We start from the raw sequence: 26,734 nt of genomic DNA, 5'->3' as shown, positions 1-26,734 counted from the left end.
CTAAAACTTACAAAGTGCTATTAGTTTATTAAACAAAATTAATTTTCCAAACCCAATGTGAGTAAGCAGAAAATAAAAAGCCTCCTTATTTAAGATTCAGGAAGCAGTTTTCCAAAATTCACATTTTTGCTCAAGCTTGAATTTTATCATTGGTTACAAATCACCGTCGATTTTCCTTGAAGTGTCAGGCTCACTGTTCATTTTTGGGAAAATGCAGGTCAAATACAGAAATCTAAATAACCATCTTTTGTCATTTCTTTTAAGTGAAAATGATGTTCCGCTCACAATGCAACAGTCAGTTGCACAGTTTGATTTTTAAAACAACCATGGTACTTTTGGTATGCTGCAGAAATGCTTTATGCATACTTTCTAATTCATCATAGATTTCTTATAATGAGATATACCCAAAACTAATTAGGTTCTTATAACTAGTTTACATTATAGGTACATAGAATCTTATTGAAATAATTCATATTTTACACTTTGGGGCAAAGTTTTCTTATGATTAAAATAAATGTTATATAAGAGATCACTTTATTAATTTAAATATTTTGAATCTCTTCTGTTAAAGTGATTCTATTACTCCTATCCACATCAACCTGTTAGTAGACATCAATTATTTTTTCCCATCTTTTCTATCCAGAGACGTATTTTTGTCATGTGCTTTTCCCAGGCAGTCTTTCTAATATTTTACTTTTCCTTAGTCTCCTTTACCTGTGTTCTTCCTTCTCTCCAGCTCTTCCTTCTGAGCAGGTGGTACCACATAGTTGCAGATAGTGTAATCTGTTTAGTTTCTAATGTTTTCTCACATTGTTCAACAATTTTTTGGCTATTTTGGCTTAATTTGCAAGGAGGTCCATCAGACTCAAAGCTAATTATTTTAAGAATAATTTGAAACATTTCCCTTGAAATTCTAATTCATTCAGGAAACACAGGGATAGTCTTTATATTATGCACTTTAGTACTGTAAAGGGAAATTGGTCAGTAGACATCCCTTCTCCTCTTTTCCCCCAAAGTCCATACAGATTGCCCTAGTCCACCCAGTAAAGGCAGGAGCCATGAATCATTTCTCATTCTATTTCCACCTTTGTGCTTGATTGCAAACAGATATATAAAGTTTCCAAGGTCTTGACCTGGCTGGATTGAGATTGGAATTCCATTTAGTATGAAACAGTTCCTAGTATAATTTCCAACACAACATAGTCATTTTCCTGTGATAGTATCAAAAGAGATTGATTCAGCAAGCGTGAATAGAGCACCTCAGATAGGCTGGACATTGTCCGAGGCACGGAAGATGGAGAGATGACTAAAATGCAGTTCCTTTCCTCAGTCTACAATGGGATGAGCATCATGAAAGAGCTGCAGCAAGTCCTTGCAGTGAGGACTGGGTAAAGTTTCCAGAGAAGGTGGTAGTGGCTGGAGTGGGCCATTGAGGATGGATAGGATTTATCTGGACTGAGCAAAGGGATTCTAGTGAGAAGGAACAGCATAACCAAAGGTTAGTTCCAGAAAATAGGATTATTTCCATCTGGCTGCCAGTTATGGTGTGGGGTGGTAGGTGGGGGCAGATTGGGAAAAGCCTCTGGGTCCCCCACCACCCTAGTAGTGTTCTGGTGCTTGAGGTCTCTAAAATTTCTGGCAGGGAGAAACCGATCTTGGCTCATACAGCTTTCTTGAAGCTGTCTATGGGTAAGAAAGCAGTTTATGTGCCTGTAATCAGTGGGGTGATATTGTGGGGACAACTGCGTAACTCCCCTGGGAGTGGGGATGTCACTGTCCATTTGACTCACAGGAGGCCCTGTCTTTTCCTAAACAGCTGAACAGGCTGTTTTATTCTTTGAGTTGAGGTGGAATCCGGTTGGGCCACTTTGGTCTGAATTCCTGTGGACCCTTTGAAGGAATTACCTGGCTAAGTGCTTTGTTATTCAGGCCTCCAGGGGGTTTGTGCCCTGCTGGAACTGGTGGTGTTGGTGATGGGTGGTCAGGGTGGGGTTATATGTGCAAGCATAGGTGTTGTGAGAGAGGGTGCCTTAGGGCCTCGTTCAAAGGCCCCTGACCTTTGGATGGGGTTCTCTTGGCTAGCTCACAAGGTAGCTAGCTGCCCTGTAGCTTTCTTATTGAAGCTTTTTAGTCTCCTGGCCCTGGTTGGGTAAGCCTGGTTGTGTTCTTTTTGATCTGTTACAGTCTGCTTTGTATTTCAAAGGTCCTTTTGTTTTTTTCATCAGGAAGCACTCTGATCTACACCACTTCTTTCAGGTTTTTTTGGGGGGTGGGGGTGGGGGGGGATTTGGGCCATGGATTTGGGCATTTCCTTCCTTTGGGCCTTTCTTCCTAGTCATGCATCCCATGTTAAAATTTTTGTCTTTTGAGTAGCAGGAACCATCCGAACTTTTGAAAAGGGAGATAATGAAAATCTCTATTTTAGAGCAATTGTTCTAGCATGGAGTACGGGTTATGAAGGGCAAAACCAGTGGCAGGGAGACCAAGTAAGAAGTTATTTTAGTAGCTCAGGCAATAGAAGATTAGAACCCAATCAAGGTGATAGTTGGATCAGGGCAGAGTTGAGAGAATGTGAGTGGGACATTGAAGGAAAGGGAGATGCTTTAAGACAATGCTCATATTCTAGCTTATAGGAGCAGGCTACTGCTAATAGGGAATATAGAATGGCATATGCCTTAAGGGGCTATTTTGGTTTTAGAGAAATTGAATTGGATTGCCTGTAAAATATCCAGGAAGAACGTGTCAGTAGAGAGGCAGATGGAAATAAGGGTGTAGAGCCCAGGAAAAATGTCTAACAGGAGAGAGATTTGGTTGTCTTCAGCATATAAGTGAGTGATACATATATATCTATTTCTCCCCCTGACACATATGAGTAATAAAACTAACTCCTGCAGACAGAAGTGACTCACTCAGTTTCTCTTAAATGTGGAATGATAGGGGTTAAATTAGAATATGAAGGAGAACCAGGTGTAGTTTGAAAAGTTTCTCATGAGACTCCTACTCTCTTCATTTCCGAGCCCCAAGTGGGAGTCATTGTGGTTGGTTGACAACATGGAAAGTTTAGATGGCTGCCCAAGGAGAGCTTGTGGAGGCTGAAGAGAAGGTAGCCACAGATAAAATCCAACATCTTAGAACAGGTGGAGAAATAGAAATAGGAAGATAAAAGGAGAAAGAGAGCTTCAAAGTGAAGAGAGGCCTTTGCAAAAATAGATAAATAAATAAAAATGATGATCAGCAAGACCGGTATTACACTAGGATGAAGTTCAATGGAGTAAAGTCTAGAAGGAGAATTGTTGATTTGATAAATAGGTCTATGATAGCCACTTCAAGAGCTGTTTTTGTGGTGTTATGGGGCACCAACCAGATGGCTTTGAGTTGGCTAGTAAATCAGAGGGCAAATGAAAGTGGCTTGTTTAGTGGACGGTAGGAGGTGAAGTGAAAGGGGGAAATAGAATCAAAGGAACCTTACACGATTCGGAGATGTGAGTTTATGTGGAGGCTTAGGGAGTAAAGATTTGAAGATTGAAGAAAGGGAACAAATTATGATGTGATCTAGGAAGATTTCATTCATTTACTTATTTGTATAGCAGATGATTATCTGTACAAGGCACTGTGGTTCAGCATTGAACAGGATCCACATAGTCCCTTTCTTCATAGAGCACATGATGAGTGGGAAATTTGCACAGTTGAAGAATAGAATGTGAAATACAGTTTGCTATGGAGACACCAATTTGGGATGGGTGTGGGGGCACGAAAATAGTTTATACATTAGAGAGAAGTGGAAGATGAAGCAGAGGTCAGAAGCTTAAGTTAGGTAATGAAAGAGTTGGCTTGGGCAAAAGTGCTTCAGGCAGGAATGAGTATTTGAAGGCTAAGGGGTGAGAGAGAAGTGGAAAGTTAAAAAAGGGGGTGGGGGCTGAACCCAGGAGATAAATATTACTCTAGTTATACACATCCTTGTAAGCTGGTTTTGAGAACTTGTTTTTTAACTTAAAGACAGTGTCAAACCAATGAGCTTAAATTTTAAGTAGAAGAGTGACATGATCAGATTTGTATCTTAGAAATATTTAGGGTATACAAGTATGACTGCATTGAAGGGAGCAAGATTGCAATCAGGGAGACCGGGTAGAGGGAGTGGGATCAAGTGTTTAGATAAATTAATTTTGAGATGGGAGAGGAGGAGATAAAGATATTTATGATAGCAAAAATTAGATAGATGTATATGGAGAGAGAAGTCGAGGGAGTTCATATCTGATTTAGTGGGTAACTGAGTTATCTGTTAAAGTAAGAGGCTCTGTTTATGTGAACTCATCTTAGTATAGAGTGAACCGTTTCCTAGACTGGGTTAAGAGATTTGGTTTCTCCCTTAACACATTCAGAAGGCTTAGGAGAGAATTGTTGACTGACTGAATGTTCCTGATTAAATTTGATATGGCAGCTCCAGTTTGTTCTCTCACCAGTTGACTCATCAATGCTATTCTGATGTTAGATGTTGGATGGCTTGGGAGAATATGGAAGAGATTAGGAGCAATGGAGAAAATGCCAGGATTGGTTAGGGTAGTAGTTATCTATTAAAACTCTGTAACGAAATACCCCCAAATTTAAGGACTTAAAACAATAAATATGTATTATCTCACAGTTTCTGTGGGCCAGGAATCTGGACATGGTTTGTCTGGGTGCCCCTGGTTCAATGTCTCTTACTAGACTACAAAGTATTGGTCAGGGCTTTGGTTGAAGGCTCCATTGGAGGAGGATCTGCTTCCAAGTTGACCCACGTGATTTTGAGGGTTGTCGGACTGAGGACCTCAATTCTTCAAGGTTGTTGGCTGGAGGCTTCACTCAGTTCCTTGACACATGGCTGCTCCATGTTTTCTTTGCCATATTTTCTTTATCAGAAAAGAGTCACTAGGTTCAATCTACACACAAAGGGATGGGGAGTCCTTCTTAGAAACTGCCTACAACATTCAGATTGCCATTCTTGAGCAGCATATGTAACTCAGATATGTTGTTTCAGCACAGGTGAATCTAAATCCTCTGGCCTTGTGTGAAATGAGGTATCTTTTAAGGGAAGGTTGCTTCATTAAAATCTGACAATGCTAAATACCATTCTCCATGTTATTCTTTTTTGAATAAATTTAAGGTGTGTTGAACAATGAAATACTGTTGAATGAAATATTGATGTATTTATTCTGCAGCTGTGTTTATCATTACTACTTTTTAATGTTTATTAAAGGTAAAATAGCCATGTCTGTGGATACTTTTAAAAGAAAAACTCCTAATCTAGGCTTGTAGTCTTCATATATGATAGGTATTCCAAATACTGTGTAGAATTTGCTAACAGAATGCATTTTCCTCTTGAGCCAGGGTTATAAAGGGTGGGTAATTTTCTCATCCACCCTGGGATCAGCCTGTTTATCACAGGAGGTACTACAAGGTTTATCAAGGTATTTGTGCTGTAGGACTTGGTCTCTGGTGGTCTCACCTGTAGCTGCTCCTCTCCCCACCACAGCCCCTGTATGTGCTCCTCTGGCTAAGGGTCCAGAGCCATGGGAACCTTGGACACAGGCCTGTGTCTCTGGAGCCAAAGCTGTGTGCAGAGAAACCCTAGGAGCAAAATGCTGAAGAAAGCCCACCGTTCTGTCCTCTGTTGGAGCTCCATGCAGGTGTCCCCACCATTCCTCCAACCCCATGCTAGCAGGATAACCTTGTAAAGAAGGAGAAGGAAAGACAGGCTCCCAAATATAGTCACTTGCCCGAAGTCACACATTACTGTTGGAGGAGCTAAAAGGGACACTTTTCAGAATAACTGAAATGTACACCTTGGGATATCTTACTACATTGTGCTTGAGTTGAAGGAACTAATTATCGTTGCCCTGGAAAATTGAATATTTGGGGGGAAATATGAGCTCTCTCTTCTTCAGCTTAAAAGGATGCCATATATAGGAGAGATGAAACTTTTTTTGCATAGCTTCAGATACAATGAGAGTAATTTCAAGAAGGCAGATTTTCTGCACATTGTCCAAGAAACCGAACCATTCTAACTGAGCTGCAAAGAATGAAATACGTGGCCTTATAATTACTGCTTTCATTACATGTTTTCAAGCCGAGGGTTTCAAGCCTGCTATCTGGAGAAGGTGCCTCCACCTGTCTCTTTTTCCACCCACACTTCGTTTTGTGACTTGCTTTCCCTTTCAAGCCTGCCTTTCATGTTCGTTTTAACCTAGATAAAAACATGGAGGTGGGTGGGGAGCTGAGGTGAGACAAGTGGAAGGAGGTGCATTGCAGAGTGATTTTTCTAGAGCTTGGATTTCCTCGGTCATGTTTCAGAGTTCTTAGAAAGTCAAGAGCCCCTCAGGCTTTGTGTTTTTACAGTGTTTTCCTTCTGGTCAGTTTTCCTGGCCTTCTCCCAAGCCGACTGTTGTCACCACTGCCTCAGACTGCAGTTTATCAGTTTAATCAGAACAGCCGTCCTTGTTATTTCTTTCATCTCTCTTTTTTCTCTCTTTTTTTTCTATTTTCCCTTTGAATCTGTTTTTTTTTTCTTTAATTTTTAGAGGACACAGTGATTTAATATTTAAAAGACCTTTTCTTTCCATTTTATGTCTTTTGTCGGGGTAATAAAGTGAATAATATATGAGTAATATTGTGATTTGAGTTGAAGATGAGGTCAATTGAAGGTTGGAAGTAGGTTTTTATTGAAATTACCCACAATGCCATTAACATGCCATTGGAAAATTGAGTTTATTCTAGTGATTACTAGGTATTTTTACCTCATTTCTTGGGACCACAGGAGAATTTTAGCACCCTATTTTATTTTTATCATGTAAATCCTATGTTGGACTAACTTGATTTGTTATGTTTCATGGGCATACTTGCTTTTGGTCATAGCAGAACTTGGTAGAGTTTAGGTTAAGCTATAGCAAAACTCCCCTCAGTTAAAACAGGAAAGATAGCTTAAAGAATGTTCTTTGAGAAGATAAACAAAATTGACAAACCTTTAGCCAGACTCACCAAGAATAAAAGAGAGAGGGCTCAAGTAAACAAGAGCAGACACGAAAGGAGAAATTACAACTGATACCAAAGAAATACAAAAGATCATAAGACCACTATGAACAGTTATGGAATCTTCCAAAATAGAATCATGAAGAAATAGAAAATCTAAATAGACTGATTACTAGTAAGGAGATTGAATCAATATTCAAAAAACAGAAGTCCAGGACAAGATGACTTCACTGGTGAATTTTACCAAATATTCAAAGAAGATTTGATACCTAGCCTTCACAAATTCTCCCAAAACATTGAAGAAGAGGGAGCACTTCCAAACTCATGTATTATTCTGATGCCAAAACCAAAGAAGGACACCACAAAAAAGAGAAAATTACAGGTCAATATCTCTGAATAACATACATACAAAAATCCTTAAAATATTGCAAACCAAATTTAACAATACAGGATCATACACCATGATCAAGGGGGATTGATTCTAGGGATGGTTCAACATCCGCAGATCAATCAGTGTGAAGTACCACATTACAAAATTACATAAAAATCATTCGAATCAATACAGAAAAAGCATTTGATAAAATCTACATCCTTTCATGATAAACCTCTTGACCAAGTGGGTGTAAACTGAACATACCTGAACATAATAAAGGCCATATATGACATACTGCCAGCTAACATACTCAACACTGAAAAAACTGAAAGCTTTTCCTTTAAAATCAGGAACACTCTTTCTATTTTTGTTAAACATAGTATTGGAAGTCTTAGAGCGGTTAGGCAGGAGAAAGAAAAGCATCCAAATTGGAAAGGAAGATGTAAAACTATCACCATTTGTGGATGACATAATTTTATATGCAGAAAATTAAAGATTCTACCAAAAAACTGTTAAAACTAATAAATGAATTCAGTAAAGTTGCAGGGCACAAAATCAATGTGCAAAAATCTGTTGTGTTTTTATACATTAAAACTGAACCATCAGAAAGAGAAATTAAGAAAATTTCACAATTGTATCAAAAAGAATAAAATACCTAGGAATTTAACCAAGGAGGTGAAAGACCTCCTTGAAAAGGTACAGGCCCCCCATGTTCATTACAGCATTATTACAATAGCCAGGATATGGAAACAGCCTAAGTGTCAATCAATAGATGAATGGATAAAGATGTGTGTCTCACACACACACACACACACACACACACATATACACATATACACACACAATGAAATACTAAATGAAAAAAGAATGAAATCTTTACCATTTGAGACATGGATGGACTTGAGGGTATTATGCTAAGTGAAATAAGTCAGAGAAAGACAAATACCATATGACTTGACTTATACGTGGAATCTAAAAACAAACAAAAGAAAACCAATCTCAGAACAGATTGGTGGTTGCCAGAGGGAGGAGTGGGGTAAAGGGTGAGTGAAATGAGTGAATGGAGTCAAGAGGTACAAATTTCCATTTATAAAATGAGTCATGGGGATACAAAGTACAGCATGGTGACTGTAGTCAGTAATGCTGTGTTGCAAAATTGAAGTTTGCCAAGAAAGTAAACCTTAAAAGTTTTTATTACAAGAAAAATTTCTAACTGTATGATAATAGGTGGTACATAGACTTAGTATGGCAATCATTTTGTAATATATACAATGTCGAATCATGTTGTACACCTGAAACTAATATAATGTCTGTCAATTATACTTCAATTAAAAACAAAGAAAAAACCCCAAAACATTTCATATAGCATTTGGTTAGAAAAGTCATTTTGTAATATCTTTATAGTGGAGTGGCTATATGAGGTTTGTTAATGTACATATCTTGATTGAAATATCTCATGTTTTAAATAGTCGAGGCTTGCTAGTCTTAATATAACTTTACTAAAACCATGTTATATAGATTGCCTTCCTGTTAATTAAGTTAATTGCTCAGAAATTACCATTTCTAATTATAGTGCTATTTCCAGTTTGACTCAGAGAAGGAAAAATTGGACCTTATTTTCATTTGAATCAGGAGACCTATGATACAGAATTATAAGGTGCCTTGTTTTTTGATTTGAAAATATTTTTTAGCTTTGGAAATTTTTGAAATTCATTTCCCACTCAGTGTCCTTTCTCTCCTGCTTGTTGTATAGTTATTTCCCTTTCATGAATAAGTAAATTGAAATTTTGAAAGATATTTTAGTTGTGGAAACACATGGAAATTGGTGATGATTGTAAAACATATAGTTCAGATTGGTCTCACTTTTATTTTTTCTCATGAGATAATTCTTAAGTGGATCAAGATTCATTTCACATTCACCTTATGCACTCTGAAATCATTATTTTTTCATAATTATATAATGTTTCCTGGGGGTGTTTGTTTATGGTTTGATCTTTTTGTCTGTAATTTCATCAAGTAAATTTCCCTACTGATTTGATTTTAAACTTCTATGTTATTGCCTGCATTCTTCCGTTCCTGATTCCCTCATTTCCTTCCAATTTTACTTTTCTCCAGTGTGATTTGTAACTCTTAACTTTTGGGGCTCCTGTCATGCTTTAAAGAAGCTATGCACTTATTTTAAGTGAATAATAGTAAATGAAGAAATGGCAGTGCTGATAGCTATCCTGTGTTACATAGTTTTCATATTCCTAGGTTCAGGGTCTATTTTTTTGAATTATCAGCTAAGTTCAAACTACCTTGAACTGATGATCTGTTGTTGCAAAAGTAATTCTGATGTTTTAGGCAGTTTTTGCTTCTTCAGAGTTTTGATTTTTACAGAGGAACCCCCATAGCCCCTTAGTTTCTGGTATAGCTTGGCAAATGGTAGGTATTCAATAAACGTTAAACTCACATCTCCACCCTGATCATCTTTAATAAGATCATTGGAAAGTTGCATTTTATTTAAAAATATTTAACTTTGTTCAGTATTCAAACACAAATAATCTTCAAAAATAATTTAAAACTGTTAAATTGCAGAGTGGAAGCGGTAAAGCACCTGATGTAAAGAATTTCTTACTTTTAGTGTCTATCAGCAAAGCTTGAGCTGTTGGCTGAGATCTCAACTAAATCTGTACCATATATGATCGCTATATATGATTGCTTGATAGAATGGGATTCTGAACACACAATTCTTTCATTCTCTTTATTCATTAGTCAGCCTATGACTTACTTGAAAGATGGGATGGAGGATATTATAGGTTGGTAATTATTTGTAGTACAGGTTACTTTGAACTCATACCTGGCTTTGAATAGTTATCATCATGGTAAGATACATTTCAATAGTACTTGGACATAAAGTGAATCATTTGTATTATGGCCTGGCACAGCCTAGAAGTTTGTCGTTTTTTGTTTTTAACCTAAACAATACTTTGGTCCTAGGCAAAGTATGAACTGTATTTCATATCTAGTGTGATCTTGGCCTAATCCTGGGATTTATAACATTATTATTGGAGATAATATATTTAGCTTTACCAATTTGGTAAAGATCATGAGAAATTTCTGGGAATTTCTGGAACAAGGGCCTAGATGTGGAAAGAAGAAAACCTTTAAGCATCTGAAATAAATATTTAAAAAATTATTGCTAGTTCTTAGAAATTCAGAGATACTGGTTCAGATATCTATAAGTTAAATGGTATGTATAAGCATTATTTGCCTTTTTCATATTGTTTATTTCCTTATATAATGTGTAGATAATATGAGAAACCATTTTCTCTCCTGTAACTTTTAAGTGCCCGTCTGACTTCCTCCTGTCCCTTGCATTAGTTGAAAACTGGCTTATCCTGCCTATTGTCACTTCCCTCATAACTTTTTACATTGAAGTTTTTTTTTTCTTTTTCTTTGTCCTTCCCTCTTCTCTATGACTTTCAACAATTGCCTTTTCTAACTTGCTGCCCATCAGAGTCATTCAGACCTGTGCTTGAATCCCGATTTTTTAATTCTACCTATGTCACTTAATTCTGAGTTTGATTTTTGATCTTATAATGGGGAAAGTAGTAGCTATATCCTGGGGTGCTGTATTAGTTTACTAGGGCTGCCATACATATTACCACATACTGAATGGCTCAAAAATTTATCATCTCACAGTTCTAGAGCCCAGAAGTCTGAAATCAAGGTGTTGGTAGGGCCATGCTGCTTCTAGAGGCTCTAGAAAAGAATCCTTCCTTGCCTCCAGGTTTAGGTGCCTTTGGGCATTCTTTGGCTTCCTAGGCCGCTGGCCACATCACTCCAATTTCTGCCTCCATTTTCGCATTGCTGTGTGTGTGTGTGTGTGTGCGTGTGTGTGCGTGTGCGCGCGCGCGTATGTGTGTGTATGTGTGTGTAAAATCTCCCTCTGCCTTTCTCTTTTCTGAGCACTTGTCATTGGATTTAGGGCCCACCCAGATAATCCAGGATGATCTTCTCATCTCAAGATCCTTAATTCTATCTGCAAAGACTTCTTTTCCAAATGAGATAACATTCACGGGTTCTAGGAATTAGGATGTGCACATATCGTTTTTGGGGCTCGCATTCAAACTGCTGCATCTAGGTGGTTATAAATCAAATATAATTTTATATGTATATATTTGCACATATTTATATATGGCATTTAACTCCGTACTTGACCAATTAGGTACTGAGTAAATATTAATTCATTTCACTTCTCTTTAGAAACCTATGGCCCCCAGCATTCTGCACCCCAGGATGATTTTAGCAGTTAGTACTCAGTTCAGGATGTTCCCACTCTACTGTCCCCCACTCATGTCCCTGTGGCGATCGTTGGGAAGTCAGGTCCTTGTCTTCCATCTTCACCGGCGTGTACATGCCCTGGGTGCCCTCATAGCTGTGGCCTGTTCTCCCTTGCACCTTTCCAGGCCACAGTCCTCCCAGCCTTCACTTCTGGCACTTTCTCACCTTGTAAACATTTTCTAATCTTCACAGTGCCCTCTAGTACTCTCCTCCTCCTCTGGGTTTTTTGTTTTTTTGTTTTTTTGTTTTTTTGTTTTTTTTCAAACCATCCACCCATCTGCTTGGACCTTAACAACTTATTTTCCATTGCTACCCAATTCTACTCTATTGGATTGTTAGGCCCAGATATACGCTGTACCCGTGCACCTCAGAGCCTCTGCTTATACTGTCCTATCAATGAAAATGTTTTTTTCCCCTCCTTCCTTTTACTTCATTGGTGCCTTAAATTTAAGTTTACCCTTTCCTCCCTTACTCAGGCCATGGTCATGCTCACGTCCATCTTGTTCCAAAAAAAAATTCCCTTGACCTTATTCTCACTTAGTTTTTCTGAAATTTAACTGCTTTCACTTTGTCACTATCTAGTTAACTCGACTATTTTCCTTTTGTTTCCATTACTTTCGCCAAACTGCTCTTTTAAAGATGGGCCATGACCACCTCCTAGTAGCATTTTTAAGAGGTGTAATTGTATGGTGGTAAAGAGCTAAATGCCAGAGACAAACTGCGGGTTTGTGGCTCTACCACTTGTTAGTAACTATGTGATCTTGAGCAAGTTACTTAACTCCATGCTTCAATTTCTTTATCCGTGAAATGGGAATAATATTAGTACCTACCTTATAGTGTTACTTATAAGGATTAAATAGGTTAGTGTATGTAAAGCTCTTCTGGGGATGTCTGGCAGAGTATTCACTGAATACCCGTTTTTTGTTTTTTTTTTAAGCTATTGTTTCTTAGTTTTTAAATTTAGCTTCTGTAGCATTTGACATGGTTGACGGTTTCCCCTTCCTCCTTCAATGTGTTCCAGCTCAGACTAATTTATCTTGTGGTCTTTTATCTGTGTTTCTCCTATTTGTGGTCTGTCTCCATATCCGTATCTGAACTTCACTTTATCTCCTTTCTAGATAATTTTTCCTGTGGTAATTTATCACCATAGTTCTCACTTTTACTTTGATATAAATCTCTCCCCAAATTGTATTTCTAGCCCCTCTTTCTTAGCTCCAGTCTTATATTTATAACTGTGTGCCAGAATGCCTAGCCAACATGATCTCCCTCAGTATTGGCTCTTCACTTGACTTACCTTTTATTAAGGGAAATGTGGAAGTGTGTCGTAATGGTTAGGAATGTGATCACAGGATCGAAGGGATGTTGTGTTTGAGTCTTTCACAGCTCAGGAAAACTTTCCAAATGACGGTATTCTGGCACATAATCTTTGTCTTGGATACTTACCGTGCTTTCACTGAACAAAGCTGGATGCGGAAAGGGGTGGGGAGACCAAATAATAGCAAATGCGTTCCTTAGTTTTCTTAAGTTGAGAATGAGGCAAGTTCATAAATTTCTTTCTTCATAAACCCAGGAACCCAGGATAGGATGCCCAGAAGCTGTTGCAAACTGTCGATTTCTAAATTTTTTTTTTTTAAGTTGTGGTTTTTCTTCCCCTGAAAAGTAGAACTGGGTAAATAAGTTAAATTTATGTCTCACAATGCAGAAGCAAATAGCAGATTAAATTAGAGAACACATGGCATGATTTTAATTAAGCAACGTTAGTTTTTAGTGTATTTCTGAGTTGTGTTGGACCAGAGGGCAAAGCTGGGAAAGATTTCTCTATTTGTTTCCTGAGATGTAGTTTCTTGTAAGTTGAAATAGAAGTTTGAGACAAGGGTTTCCTCTAATTTGTTAGCTTGCTAATAAGACATCACATTTTACATTAATGATATTAGGCACATAGTTACTTGAGTGTGGGTTAACTTATGGGTTAAGTTTTATGATATTTGGAAATCAGATGATCAGACCATTCTCCTGGTTTAGTGTGCTTAGCAGCACTTTGACACATCACGTTCTTCCTGTTAGCATTTAAACACAGCTTCATGCCCTAATGGATTTTGATCTTTAGGGATTAAACCCATGAGGACCATTAACCTAAGGAATGTAACTCAATTAGCTGTACATGATTTAAAATAAACTAATAGATTTCCCATTTGGAGAGATTGGTGTCTCACTTTCCTATAGTTTTCTTCATTGATCTAGTGAATGCATTCTTTTTTTCTTTTTCTTTCTTTCTTTCTTTTTCTTTTCTTTTCTTTTCTTTTCTTTTAAGGTAAATGGCTTTATTATTCAGGATCAGCCCAAAGTCTGACACTGACACAAACAGGGATAATTGTTATCTCATTACATTTGACTTTTGGCACCCATTTGAAGCTCTAGTTTTCCAAGTGGGACATGTTACACACGGTAGATACTCAGCAGCTTTTGACAGCCACATAGCCACATTTACCCCAGTTTCATTGAGTAGAGGTCTCAGGAGATGTGCAAGGAGACGAAGAACAAAATCATCTATTTTAGTTGTCCTTTTCATTTTCAAGGATTCTTTTCCCCACTGGCTTTCAAATTAAGAGAGAGAGCATTATTGGCAGGTATTAGTCATAAATAACACCTTCCCACAGCTAACGAAGATACATTCTTTAGGCAAATGGTTGACCTTTGTCACAGGTGCCATCAGGAATCATTTTATTTTCTTAATAGTGTTGTAACCTGATAATTTGAAAGTTTAAGGAAAATTTGACTTTGATTAATCTTTTCTATTCAGACCTCTTTCTTGTTGCTTAAATTTGACTTGGTTTCAAGATGTCAAACAATTTTCTTTATTATGAGTAGGTACATTCATTAAAATCAAAAACTATTTTGTTAAAAAAATTCTGGTTCCAGGACACACAGTAATGCACATACATTTTTACCAAGCATATTCTTGTTTAGGTCAGTACTGTTTTCTGAAGTCTGAGAAACAATATTGGCCTTGGTTTAACCCTTGGCTCAGTTCTGCTACTTCAAGATGTCTTCTTTTTACATTTCAATGTAGAACAAATATAAAGATATTCTGATAAGAAGTTTCTTGTATACCTTTAGGGTTAAGTGATACAAGGTGTTGTAAACAAATTGGCATTAGTAATCTACTTGATGGTTTCCCCCCCCCTGCATAATTTCAGTTGAATTGAGATCTTGGTTTAGGTAGAATTGCTAATGTTAGTTTAGCTTTTATTAAACATTTTCCCATAGTTTTGGTTGGCTATTTCTGTTTTTCACTTTGTCTCTTTTCTTTTTTTAAAGCCTGCTTGAGTAAAAACGTAATAAAAATGTGTAGTGTTTGTGACCCAGTATCATAAATTCAAGCCTAAACAAGTTAAATCTAATTATAGGACTGCTTTCTAGAGAGAGTGTAGACATGCCCTTAAAAATTATTAAAGTAATGCTTATATGAAACCTGGATTTCTGTTTCTCCATTATGAATTGAAGGTGAAAGGAAAAATGTTATTTTACTTTGCTTCTCTACTAGTTTTATTTACTTTGTGCTCATTTGTAATTTGAGTAAGTTCTAATTTACATAAAAAATAGGAAAAGAGGTAGTAAGCAATACATTTTGCTCATCATTTTGTACTATCTTGAGGAAGTAGAACAGGGCCCAGAAAATTAGTTGTCATTTTCAGTTTTTCATTTGGCATTCATTTTTCAAGAATATCATGACTGTTCAGAGACAGCTTATCTTAAAATTAAGTCATTAACTGAGGCTTGCACTTTCTTGGTTTTTTCATGATGATGAGCCTCCTTCTCTTGTCTGAATGGAGTTTATTATTTTCGGGTTTTATGCTTGGAAAATTTAGAGTAAAAGGGGCTTTAGAGAACATCTAGTGTAATGTTGCTTTTTTTAGATGAGGACACTGAGATCCAGTGAGTTGTTCAAAGTTATGCACTGCTCTAGCAGAATCAGGACCAAGAAAGAAAGGATCTTTTGACTTTAGTTCTGTGACTCCCTGAGGAGGTGTGGCATCTCAAAAGGCGGAGATTTTTGTAATCTTTGTCAATATACCAATTTCTCCTAAAGGAAGAAAGAAATTAAGGGCCTGTTTTTGAAGCACTTACCATGAAGAATGAAACTGACCAACTTGGAAAATGCCCATTCGATTTCATCTGGTTTTATAATCTTGATAGGTAGAATTGCGATATAAAGGGAGTAGAATTGTGATATAAAGGGAGTGTAAACGTTCAAGTAATAAACGCTTAGAAATTATCAAAATAGATATGGATTCTAGATAGTCCTACCCCACACCAACCTAACACATTGACAATTTGCAGGAATATCCATATTAGATATTATGGTGGTTTATTGTAATTTGTGATGTATTTATAAGTACATAAGGAATCCTCACCTTGGTGGAGGTTTTGGTTTGAGGGAATTAATATAGAATTAGAAGAAGTGAATTTTATAACTATACGATTACATGCTTGTAATAAAATTCCTCTTTAAAGTTTCTAAGTTTATGTATAGTGGAAAATCATTTATCAATAAAGAAGTTCATTATATTTCAGTTTGTTCGTTTAGTCTCATTCTATTTGATATTACTATTTTTTTAATCTTTACTATTTAAAAAAACCATTTTTGTAAATTTTTGATAATGAGAAATAGTGATTTTATATTTATGTATTCCCTTTGGACATCCTAATTGAGTCAGTTTGGGTTTATTATGCAATGTCTCAAATCTAAATATTTTATTAAATTAAAAAAAAAGCTTAACTAAATCATGAGATTCTCTGTCTCTCTTTTTTTAATAGCCAACACATATCTCTTTATGGTACAAGCTCGAGGAATAATGTTGCGAGAAAATGTGAAAACAATAGGACACATGATCAGGCTTTACACGAATAAAAATACTACACTCAATGGTACAGGTAAGATTGCTTCCTCCTTAATCTTAGTACAGGTAAGATTACTTCCTGCTTAATTTCACTTTGCTGCTGCTTATCCCTGTAGTCATAAAGCAAGAAACCGAATCTTTCAAGCTCTGGTGTTGCCTCCAGCTAACTTCCTGTTAAAGGTGAGGGTATCTTCTGCCAAGTGTACTGGGAAGTTCTTCTACTGCTTGAGCCAGGACTGTTAGGTATTCTGTCTATTCTAGGACATATGAAGGTAGGGGCAGAAATGTAATGAGGATTTTATTAAAAAATATTTAAGTTTCTTAGAAACATAGGTTAAACACAATAGAAAAGCAGCTCGTACTTTTTGACTATATCTATTATATTTAATAGAAAATTACTACAAAATGAATAATTTGTTCATTTTAGCCATTCTGCCCCCCTTCTTTATGTTCATTTTAATTCTTAAAATGTTTTTCTGACTATGTCTAGAAAATACTTACCGTTTGTAATTATAGAAGGTTCTTACTAATTTAGTAGACTTTTTAGGGGCTACAGGAGAGATTTTATAAACTTAGAAATCAATAGCTGCTCTGTCTTTTTAAAATATTGTCTAAAAGGTGATGGTTCATTTGAACCACATAAGGTTGATATTTAAGTTATAGGCCAAACTGCTGATTTAATGATGGTGGAATTGATGTGAATAGGTTTAACTGTTGTGGGAGAATGATTATGGTCCTCTATGGCAGTGTTTCCACATTGTCTCTTGAGGTGTTACTTCAAAGCGTTCAACAGCTGATTGTCAGTTTTTGCATCCTCTGTATTCTCATTTTAAAAACTTAAAATTAAATAATTATATTGTGTCAACAGTTCTTCATTGTGCCACTGTAAACTACACACACACATACCACAAACATACCCCACTAATAGAAAGTTCTTATCTCCCAACTATAGATATTTTTTCTTAAAATGCATTTTAAGGTGGGTAATAGTTTTAGACTCTTCTAAAAATTTAAGACTGTAACATATTGATTTTTTATTTGAATTCATACATACTTCTACAAAATCCTTTATAGTCATTTGCCTAAATTGTATTACAGTGCCACAAATCAAGACAGTTTTGTTTTCTCCCTTTTAATTTTAAAGAAATTTCTTTTAGGAAAACTGTCTCATTGTAGTGATATTTTAATAGTACAGTCAGTCTCATTAACTGGTCTTCTGCATTAATTGGTCTTCTGAATAGTAGGTCAATTTTAGGAGAAATTTAAACATTTTACAAGCTGCTTTAGGACTTGTCCGGGTTGAATATGTTGACTGCGAAAGTGTTAATTAAAAGTTCATTCGGCCGAACAGAGATATTAAGCATCTTTAGATTTCTCCGTGTAAGTAAGTACTAAAAGTCTGTGCGTAATCAAGTTCTTTTCCTGGAGTTTGAACAACTTATATGTGCGAATGTTAGGCATAGTTAGGAGAAATGATTGTTTGGACAAGATGAACTTTCCCCTCAGCCTCCTGTGACTGAAAAGGAAAAAAAAAAAGAGGAAATCCTCTTCTCCCTTCACCAAGTCATAGTGTCATAGTTTCAGTAAAGACCGACTAGCCAATACATACTTAAAATTTGCTCCTAAAATATCTCTTAAACTGTTCTCAGGAGACTGGGTTAGGTCGTAAGAGAGACCCACCTGTGATGCTTTAAATATAAGGGTTATGTTCTTCTGCAAGAGAAGTTTGGAAATTGAATGTCTGTGGCTTTTGTGGAGAAAGTCTTCACACGCTTTCCACCATCTGCTCTGTCATGTGGCTTCACAGTCTAAAGTGGCTGCCACGGCTCCAGTCAGTAAGGAAGGAAGGAAGAAAGAAGAAGAACAAAGAAGAACAAAAGAGTGCCCCTTTTAGGGAGGTTTACTGAAAGCCCTACACAGTATTACTGGGAATCATAATCTTTGAGTTAGCTCACTGGTGCTTTGAATGAAATTGGGTTCTGTTACCTAGGGACAGTTATGAGGCTCTGCCATTTCACCTATATTGAACAATTAGTTAATATACTTAACTAGATACTGAGGATACAACATTAAGAAAAACATGCTCCCTTTAAATGAGGATTTCTAGGCTTCTGGAAGAGATGGATACATAAATAATTATTTATAAGGCAATTGTTTATTTCTGTACAGACTTACACAAGTATAATCTGTGAAAAAGGAGATAATGGCCAAGAAGATATACAAAGTGCTAACTGAATTCTAGGGGAGAATTGGTTAACATGTACTGGATCATTTAAAATTTAATACTTAGATTAGGTCTTCAGTTATTAGTACAAGAAAATAAATTTGTAACTATGTGAGGTGATGAATATTCACTTTTTGTGGTAATTATTTTGCAACATATACATATATCAAATCATATGTTGTACAATTTACACAAATACAATGTTATATGTCAATAAAAGTAGCTTACAAAAGATAAAATTGAACACCTAATGGGAAATAGGTTGTGATATTATGAGTACATTGATTTCAAAAAGGAGTTTATAACCCTGTATCTGACTTTCTGAAGCATTAAGTGTAAGTACACACACACACACACACACACACACACACACACATAAAGAAATCACATACTCTCATAATCAAATGGTGTTTTGTCTTGTAGCTATGGACTCAAGAAAACAAGATGTATTCAGTAAATAATTACCAAAGCAGATAATAAGGGTCATGCTGGTAGGTTTGTTAGAAGTAACCCAGCACACTTATTTAATGGGATGCATGCTCCAATGCCCTCAGACACTGCCAGACTGACATGACAAGCTAGTGGTAAACAGACTAGAACTCTCACTGAGTTTCTATTACCAATTTAAACTGTCCTTTTGCAGGAAAAACAAAGCCCTCAAGAGGTCTCCTTCGTCCTGTTCTCCTTTTACCTTAGGTGATAAGGTCTAGTGAGAGCTGGGGAGGGGACCTGTCTGGCAGTTTTCATTCTGTGCTTCTTTCCTTCAGCTGTGGCTCTGGAAGGGCAAAAGAAGGCAGGGGGCCCAGAACATATGTTTCAACCATTCATTAGATGAAATAATGTCTACCTTTTAGGACAATTGTGGTGGGTCAGTCTCAAATGCATCTATTACACATGGTAAAACTACTCCCAATTTTGAAAACAGTGGTTATACTCAATGGACCTAACCACTTTGTAGGAATATGATTTTGTGGGTTTATTACAATATAGTCCCCAGAACCTTAAATCATTGTTAGCTGTACTATCGGTTGTGAAGTGTTCATTTGCTGTAAGTTTCTACTCTGTTGTAGGTACTTTATCAGGTACTAGAAATAAGAGGCAATTTGATTTCAGAAAAGAGGTATTTGGACTAGTGGCAGGGGGCCAGGGTGGATAGACTTGTATACAGAATACATTGGGATAATGTAAATGCCCCTGGACACAGTATTCATGGAATGCAAGTCTGGCCATGAGTTGAGATCCTTATGATTATTTATAATGACGTGGCTAAGAATAACACATTTAACTCCAAAACATTGTTTATGTATACTGATATTGCATGTCTTAAAGATTTTTTAAAAAATGTTATGTTTTAAAAACTGATAAAAGTAATGCATTGGTTCTTTTGTGAAAGATTCAGTCCTCCTCACACTAAAATAAAAAGAGAAACAGTCCTCTGGCCCTCCTGTCGCCACCAACTCCCAGGGGAGCTAACATTTTGTTTGGCAGAAATGTCGAGAGAGCTCAGAATTTCTCTGAGTTGGATGTGGATTTATAGACCCACAGTGTGTGGCTAAGAGAAGGGGCTTCAGCATTAATGACAAAAATTAATAAATTATGCAGATTAAGAAAATACTCTGAAGTTAACAACATGACATTAAGGATTGCATGAAAATGTTAATATTTATCTTCTTCAGGATGATAAGAAAATGAGTCTTCGGAACACATAAAGGCAGTGGCGCTAAGGGACAGCCTTGTTTATATTGTTTTCAGCTCCTGCAAATACACAGTGTGCAATAGATGCTTAGCTAACATAGCAAGAGTCCCTAGAAAAGGAGAAATTTTTTTGGAATCGAACTTTAAATTTGTACATATCTAGATATATTTTTATAGAGCACCTTAAAGAAAGAATCAGAACTTTCTTAGACTTACTTACATTTATTTTGTTTAGTGTCTTTAAATCTTCTAGATATTTATGGGTTAGATTGAGATTATGGCTACTGGGGGGATTTCTGTGGTTTTAGTCTGTCTCTGGACATACAAAACAATATCTGCTGAGTCCCCATCCCCTTTGGGTTGGAGGATTTTCCTTGTCAAATGCTTTCCAGGGCTCCTCCAGAGAAAAGTGTTAGGAGATTCTCTTACTGGGGCTTTCCTACTTCCTGGTGAAATAGACCTTAGTGATTGTACCAGCATTGGTCCCTATTTGTCATGTTTGGGTTTTGATAGTACAGTTACCTTAAAACCCTGCTGATGCCCTGCCAGATTCCTAAATGGATTTCTGTGCAGGTCTTTGGAATTGGACCTTCTTCTCTAGCTTCTGTCTCTTCCTTGGTACCAGATCCCCAGAAACCTCTGCTTAGGGCCCCTTACAGCCTCTGCAGGGCCCCTTACAGCCGGTAGGGCTGGAGGTGGGGAACAGTACTTCTTCGCTCTGAAGTACTGTTCTGGCTCCCAGGCTGCATCCCATCCCCATCAACTTTGCGTTGATGAACGAATGAATATTTATGGTAAGCAAAGGTGTGCAAAGGAGATGTTTAGTTTTTTTGACTCTTCTCATATACTTCATATTGAATTTCCAGGATTCTACCATTCTTTCACAGTGAGAGGGTTTCGCTTTTACAGTTCAAGAAAGTATATGATTTTGACTTTCAGCCTTTTTTGCTTGCTGGTTACTGGCAGACAGGCCTGTTCTTCTCTCTCCTGTCTCTTTTCATGCAGGCTAGTTCAGATAGAAATATTTCTCATCAGAGCAGATTACTGAAGATTGAAGGACTATCTTCCTGTTTTCCTGAAGTGTCTGTTAGAGCTTCATTTTCTGTGTGTACATAGTATGTGATCCAGGAGACAGACAGTAGTTTAATCGGCTGTTTCTATCTCTCGTTTCTTACTGCATGTTGGTTTCATTCTCTTAGATCAGCTTCCTCTTACATAGCAGGAAACTGGCAGGTCATGGTTCCCAGATTTGCATCTCAGAACTTTGTTCCAGAAAGGGACTGAAATGTGATCTCTTTGGCTCCATGTTCAAGACTCTTAAGGCTCCAACTGTCCTAGGTTGGGTCAAGTGTTCATTTCTAAACCAATTGCTCATATCTACAGTTATTGAATATTGAATATGTGTGTGGGCCAGGGATTATTCTGAGTACTTTATACATTTATCTTTTTGAAATCTGAAATTGATAATATGAGGTGGGCACAGATGAGAAGCCGTGTTGTCTTGCTCTGGATCACAAAGCTTGTGTGTGCTGGAGCAAGGATTTGAACTCAGCATTTGACTTTGGACCTCTGAACCAACACCTTCTATGCTTTATAACTGGCTGATTCTAAAGATAATGTAATAATAGCTTCAGGGCTTCTTAGGGACTGCAGCGCACGGGTTGGAAATGACTAATTTAAAGATTTTAAATGGGCTATGTTACAGAAGTAAGTAGAGTGGGTAAATCTCAGTTTCCTGAATGTGGGGTGGTGAGAAAACATTACTCCCACCTCTGTGCTCTGTGGATGCTAGAAGCAGCACTGTGTCTGTGTGGTGGTCCTGAATACCCTTCGCCGTTTGGTAGTGGAGAGGATTCCTGGACCCCCTGGGGTACTGTCACACTCCCTTTCAGTCTGGCCCAACCAGGGGAGGGATAGGAGCAGGTGCTCTCATATGGTCACAAATGGGCCAGCTATGTATGTCTGCACAGAGCGGGACAGACTGCTCTCTAGACTTGTCCCAGGGTTCCCCTGGGAAGTCTTGCTGAGAGGTCCATTCTGGAAGCAGTGAATGATAAATGGGAGAGTAGCCATGGCAGCTGCATTTTGCATTTCGATAGTTCTTTAGAGGTCATTGCTTTTAAGTACATCTGTAGATTGCATATTGCAGACCTTCTCACAGTGATGGTGACATATTTCATACTAGCAGCAAAGCAAAGGGCAATTTTCTAGTTGTAACTTTTTTCTCTCTTTCCAAGATTATCCTGAAGGCAGTAATTCAAGTGATTATCTTGTTCAAACAACAACGTATCTTCCAGAAAACTTCACATATTCGCCATACCTCCCCTGCCCAGAAAAACTACCTTACATGCGTAAGTGTCATCTAATTTGAACTTAACTGTTTGCTTAAATTATAATAAAATAATAAAAATCAGAGCACTAGGCTCAGTTTATTACTGTGAGTGCTAATGTTTGTATTATGCAGGATGTTATTCGTTTTTTTTTTTTTGGCAAAGGACTTTTTTGGAGAGGGAGGGGGACTGAAAAGCTGAAGAGAAAACTTACCCTTACTAGAAGTAACCTCTGTTGTGAATTTGATGTGTATTCTTACAGATTATTTTAAAATTATTTTCTACAGAGATGGCTGGATAGATCAAAAATTAAAATGTTTCAGTTTTAAGAACTTAATATAAATGATTTTAATTACATTTAATTTTGTAAATTGTTTTTTTTTCTTAACACTTTTTTGTGAACTATCAAAGTCGATACAATCTGGATATAGATCTGTTTATTTCCCTTAACTATTGCATAGTACATCTTTGAATAAATGTACCACATATCATTTACCTTTTACATTGCTGATGAAAATTTAGGTTATTTCCACTTTTTTGCTATCACAAAACAATGCTGTGAAGAACAACGTAGTGCATATTTTTCTGTGCACGTGTGTGCACGTTACTGAACGTTCATAGCCACAAGTGGAATTGCTGGGCAGGCTGGCTTGGTTGCATGCCAGAACAGCTGTACCAATTTATATCTCCAACACCAAAGCATGAAAGGACCACTCGGAAAAAAAAAAATGGTATCTCATTGTTTCAACTTCTACTTTGCTCATCGCTAGTGGGTTTAAGTAACTTCAGGTCTTTTTGAATGGTTTTGAATTTTCTCTCTTGTGACTTGCTCAGGAATGTGCTTTATAAGTTCCTTATTGGTTAATTAGATTTTTGTATTGACCAGTAGGAGTTCTTTATATATGTCCTGGCAGTGACCTGTTGTCTGCTTTATGTGTTATAATAGCTTTTTACAGTCCCTGGCTTGTCCTTTTATTTTGTTTAAGGAATCTTTTATTTTACAGCAGTTCAAAATTACGATGTTTTTACGTGTATCAATCACTTTATTTAAGGTTTTTTTTTGTCTTAAGGAAGTTTTCCTTACTCAACATCATATAAATACTCTTCTTTATTTTATTTTATTTTATTTTATTTTATTTATTTTATTATTTTACAATTTTGTTTTTAACTTTCGTGTATAGTATGAGGTAGAGATCAAGATATTGGACTTTAAATATATATTTTTCAAAAGTATGAAGGTAATACATTATCACTTAAAAAAATTATAACTCAGAAGCCACGTGGCTATTTTGGCTTTTTCTTCGTATGTCCCTCCCCCCATTTTAAGTTTACTTTATACATATACGTTTGTATCTTGACTTTTATGTAATTAAAAATCTAGTAAACACCTTTCCAAATACTTGTTTATTCTGTGTTCTAATGTCTTCTGTATCTAAGGATATTTTGAATGTTTTTACCTGAGTTTTCTTTATTGAGGAAATTAGCCTTTGCCTTCTATATTTGTTAGATTTTTTTCAGTTTATCATTGGTAGGTATTATGTATCTATAATAAAAAGAAAGATTCACCTTTTAATACCATCTTAGACTGTGGTTCTCAAACTTTAGGGTGCATCAGAGTCACCTGGATGGTCATATAAAACACAGATTGTTGAGCCTCACCCTCAGAGTTTCAGATCCATCTGGAGTGGGGTCTAAGAATTTTCACTTCTAACAGGTTCCCTCATGACATTGATATTAGTGACCCTTGAGTCATGCTTTGATCTAGAGCAGTAGAACTCATTTCTGGCTACACAATAGCCTGGGGGACTTTTATAATTCTTGGGCCCAACCCCTAAATTTCTGATTTTATTGATCTGACATAGGGCCTGGGTATTGCTATTTAAAACAAAAAACTTCCCAGTTGATTCTAATCTTGCTCTCTCCTTGTTGTGTCCCATAATAGAGAATGAAACTATGATTTTTGTGACTGTATATTTGTTATTATTTTGTTATTGCAGCCTTGATTCTCTAAGAATGATTTTTTTTTGTCTGTACAGAACTGAAATTGCTGAGTAATGTTCTATTGAAATATTGATTACAATAATTTTATTTTCATAATTTGCATATTCAGAGGTTTTAATTTGAGGAAATATTTCTGTTCTTGATTTAGTTGCCATTTTCTAAATTAGTGCTTTATGAGTACTAATTAAACTGTTTAGGAGCATCTGCCTGCCAGGACTTCCTATTAGTACTCCTCTCCAGTCCTATAACTCATAAATACTTCTGTCACAGTGCTTGAGAGATGGTGTCATGGCTGCAACTCGCTGCCTTTTCACTAAGTGTGTTGGTCTTACTGCTCCTTTTCTCTGTTTCTCTCAGAGTCTTGCATTCTTCTACAAGAGAGGGTCACATTTGTTTGGCCAGTCACGTTTTCACAAAAGGCCTCCTCGGGGGCTCCCAGCTCTGGGTCCATCATCGATCCCTTGTCCAGGTAGCTGTGGCCAGAGTGACAGGGTTATTTGGTAGGCAACATGGCCATATATAGATAACTCCTTAGAAAGGGGCCATGGGCTTAGCCAACATACCGAGGCTTCCTCCAAGTGGGCCTTGCATGAGCCATCCAGGAGAGCCCATTTACTAGTTTGACCTATGCAAAGTGGAGCCTCAGTTTACCCACGTGTAAAATCTGGGATTATAATATCAACTCAGCGTGTTGCAAGGATAAATAGAATTGCTGTGCTTGAAGCTTAACAGAAGTTAATATGACTTTCCCTTTCCTCTCCTTCAGTTCTTTAAATGATATAGCTAGTCTTTATAATGATCGAGGGAATGAGAAACCTAGGAGAAATGTATAGAGTTAGGAGTTTTATAGGCAGCTATGCATTCTTAATTTTTTTTAATTAACAGGATTATTTCCCATCAAAGATAATAGCATAATAAAATTCCTATGTATAAAATCTTATGATAACATCACACAAAATAATGATACCTCCCCAAATAATAGTTAAAGGAAGTCTGTGTAAGAAAAAGCTACTTAGATAAAACCATTCAAGTATGAATGATACTTAATTTTCCTATAAACACCAAAACTGAAGTTAAGGCTTAAAATCAGTGTGTTTGATTATCTAGTTATAACTTGTTTTTGATTTTTCTCTAGTGTAGCAATGAGACTACTAGCACTAAATTACTATAAAGATAAAATTTGAACTTTCCAATTGGAATTCAGATAAAATTGATTTCAGGGGCTTATATTTTATATTCAGTTAGTTAAACCATACAACTACTTTTAATGTGATTATTTATACAACATGAGTGAATGAATACTTCTTCGTTACTGTTAGTATTTAGAGATTTTTCAGAGGACGGTGAGATTCTCTGTGCTAACAAAGTAAAATAGACATTTTACTTTATTTAGAGCTAAAAAGCAGTAAATGCTTAGCATAGATGTGTTGGTGTTTCTGGGTGAAGTATAGACCAAAATGTCAGTTGTGCAGTTTGCATTAAAATGAAGATAGACTTACCTGTGGTTTTCCTACTTTTTAATTCTTATTCAAATAGAATACATTTGAGGTAGCTTTTATATATTCTATTCTTACTGTTTGTGGAATAGTTCCCTTTATGGATTAACCCTGATAGTTTCTATAGTTGCTAGCTTTTTAAACATAACAAAAGCTACAAGGAATTTTTGAGATGTTTAAATAATTCAAATGAAAATTGACAATGAGGGAAAAGATAAGCGAATCAACTTCAGGAAAGCTCAAATAATATTTAATGTAACAAACCACTCTGCATATATTTATTGTAGAAAAGAGAGATAGAAGCCATTTTAGAGTAAACAAGCAATTTCTGAACCGCAGTTGCATACACAGCGAGCTCTGTCTTGTTCATAGGGGCAGAACGAGAA

The 26,734-nt window shown here is 36.6% G+C and overlaps 1 protein-coding gene across 1 annotated transcript in view; it reads left to right on the top strand.

The window, feature by feature from the left end:
* Window positions 1-26,734, top strand: part of B4GALT6 (beta-1,4-galactosyltransferase 6) — a 55,302-nt gene that overhangs the window by 2,468 nt on the left and 26,100 nt on the right. Inside the window, exons 2-3 of the mRNA XM_016166747.2 lie at window positions 16,520-16,636; window positions 22,759-22,872. Of these exons, the coding sequence (XP_016022233.1) occupies window positions 16,520-16,636; window positions 22,759-22,872 (231 nt within the window). The remainder of the gene's footprint in view (window positions 1-16,519; window positions 16,637-22,758; window positions 22,873-26,734) is intronic.

Source organism: Rousettus aegyptiacus, unplaced genomic scaffold (genome assembly GCF_014176215.1).
Source record: "Rousettus aegyptiacus isolate mRouAeg1 unplaced genomic scaffold, mRouAeg1.p scaffold_m13_p_12, whole genome shotgun sequence".
Classification (NCBI taxonomy): Eukaryota; Metazoa; Chordata; class Mammalia; order Chiroptera; family Pteropodidae; genus Rousettus; species Rousettus aegyptiacus.
Note: the sequence above shows the minus strand (reverse complement) of the source record. Positions and strands in the feature narration are given on the sequence as shown.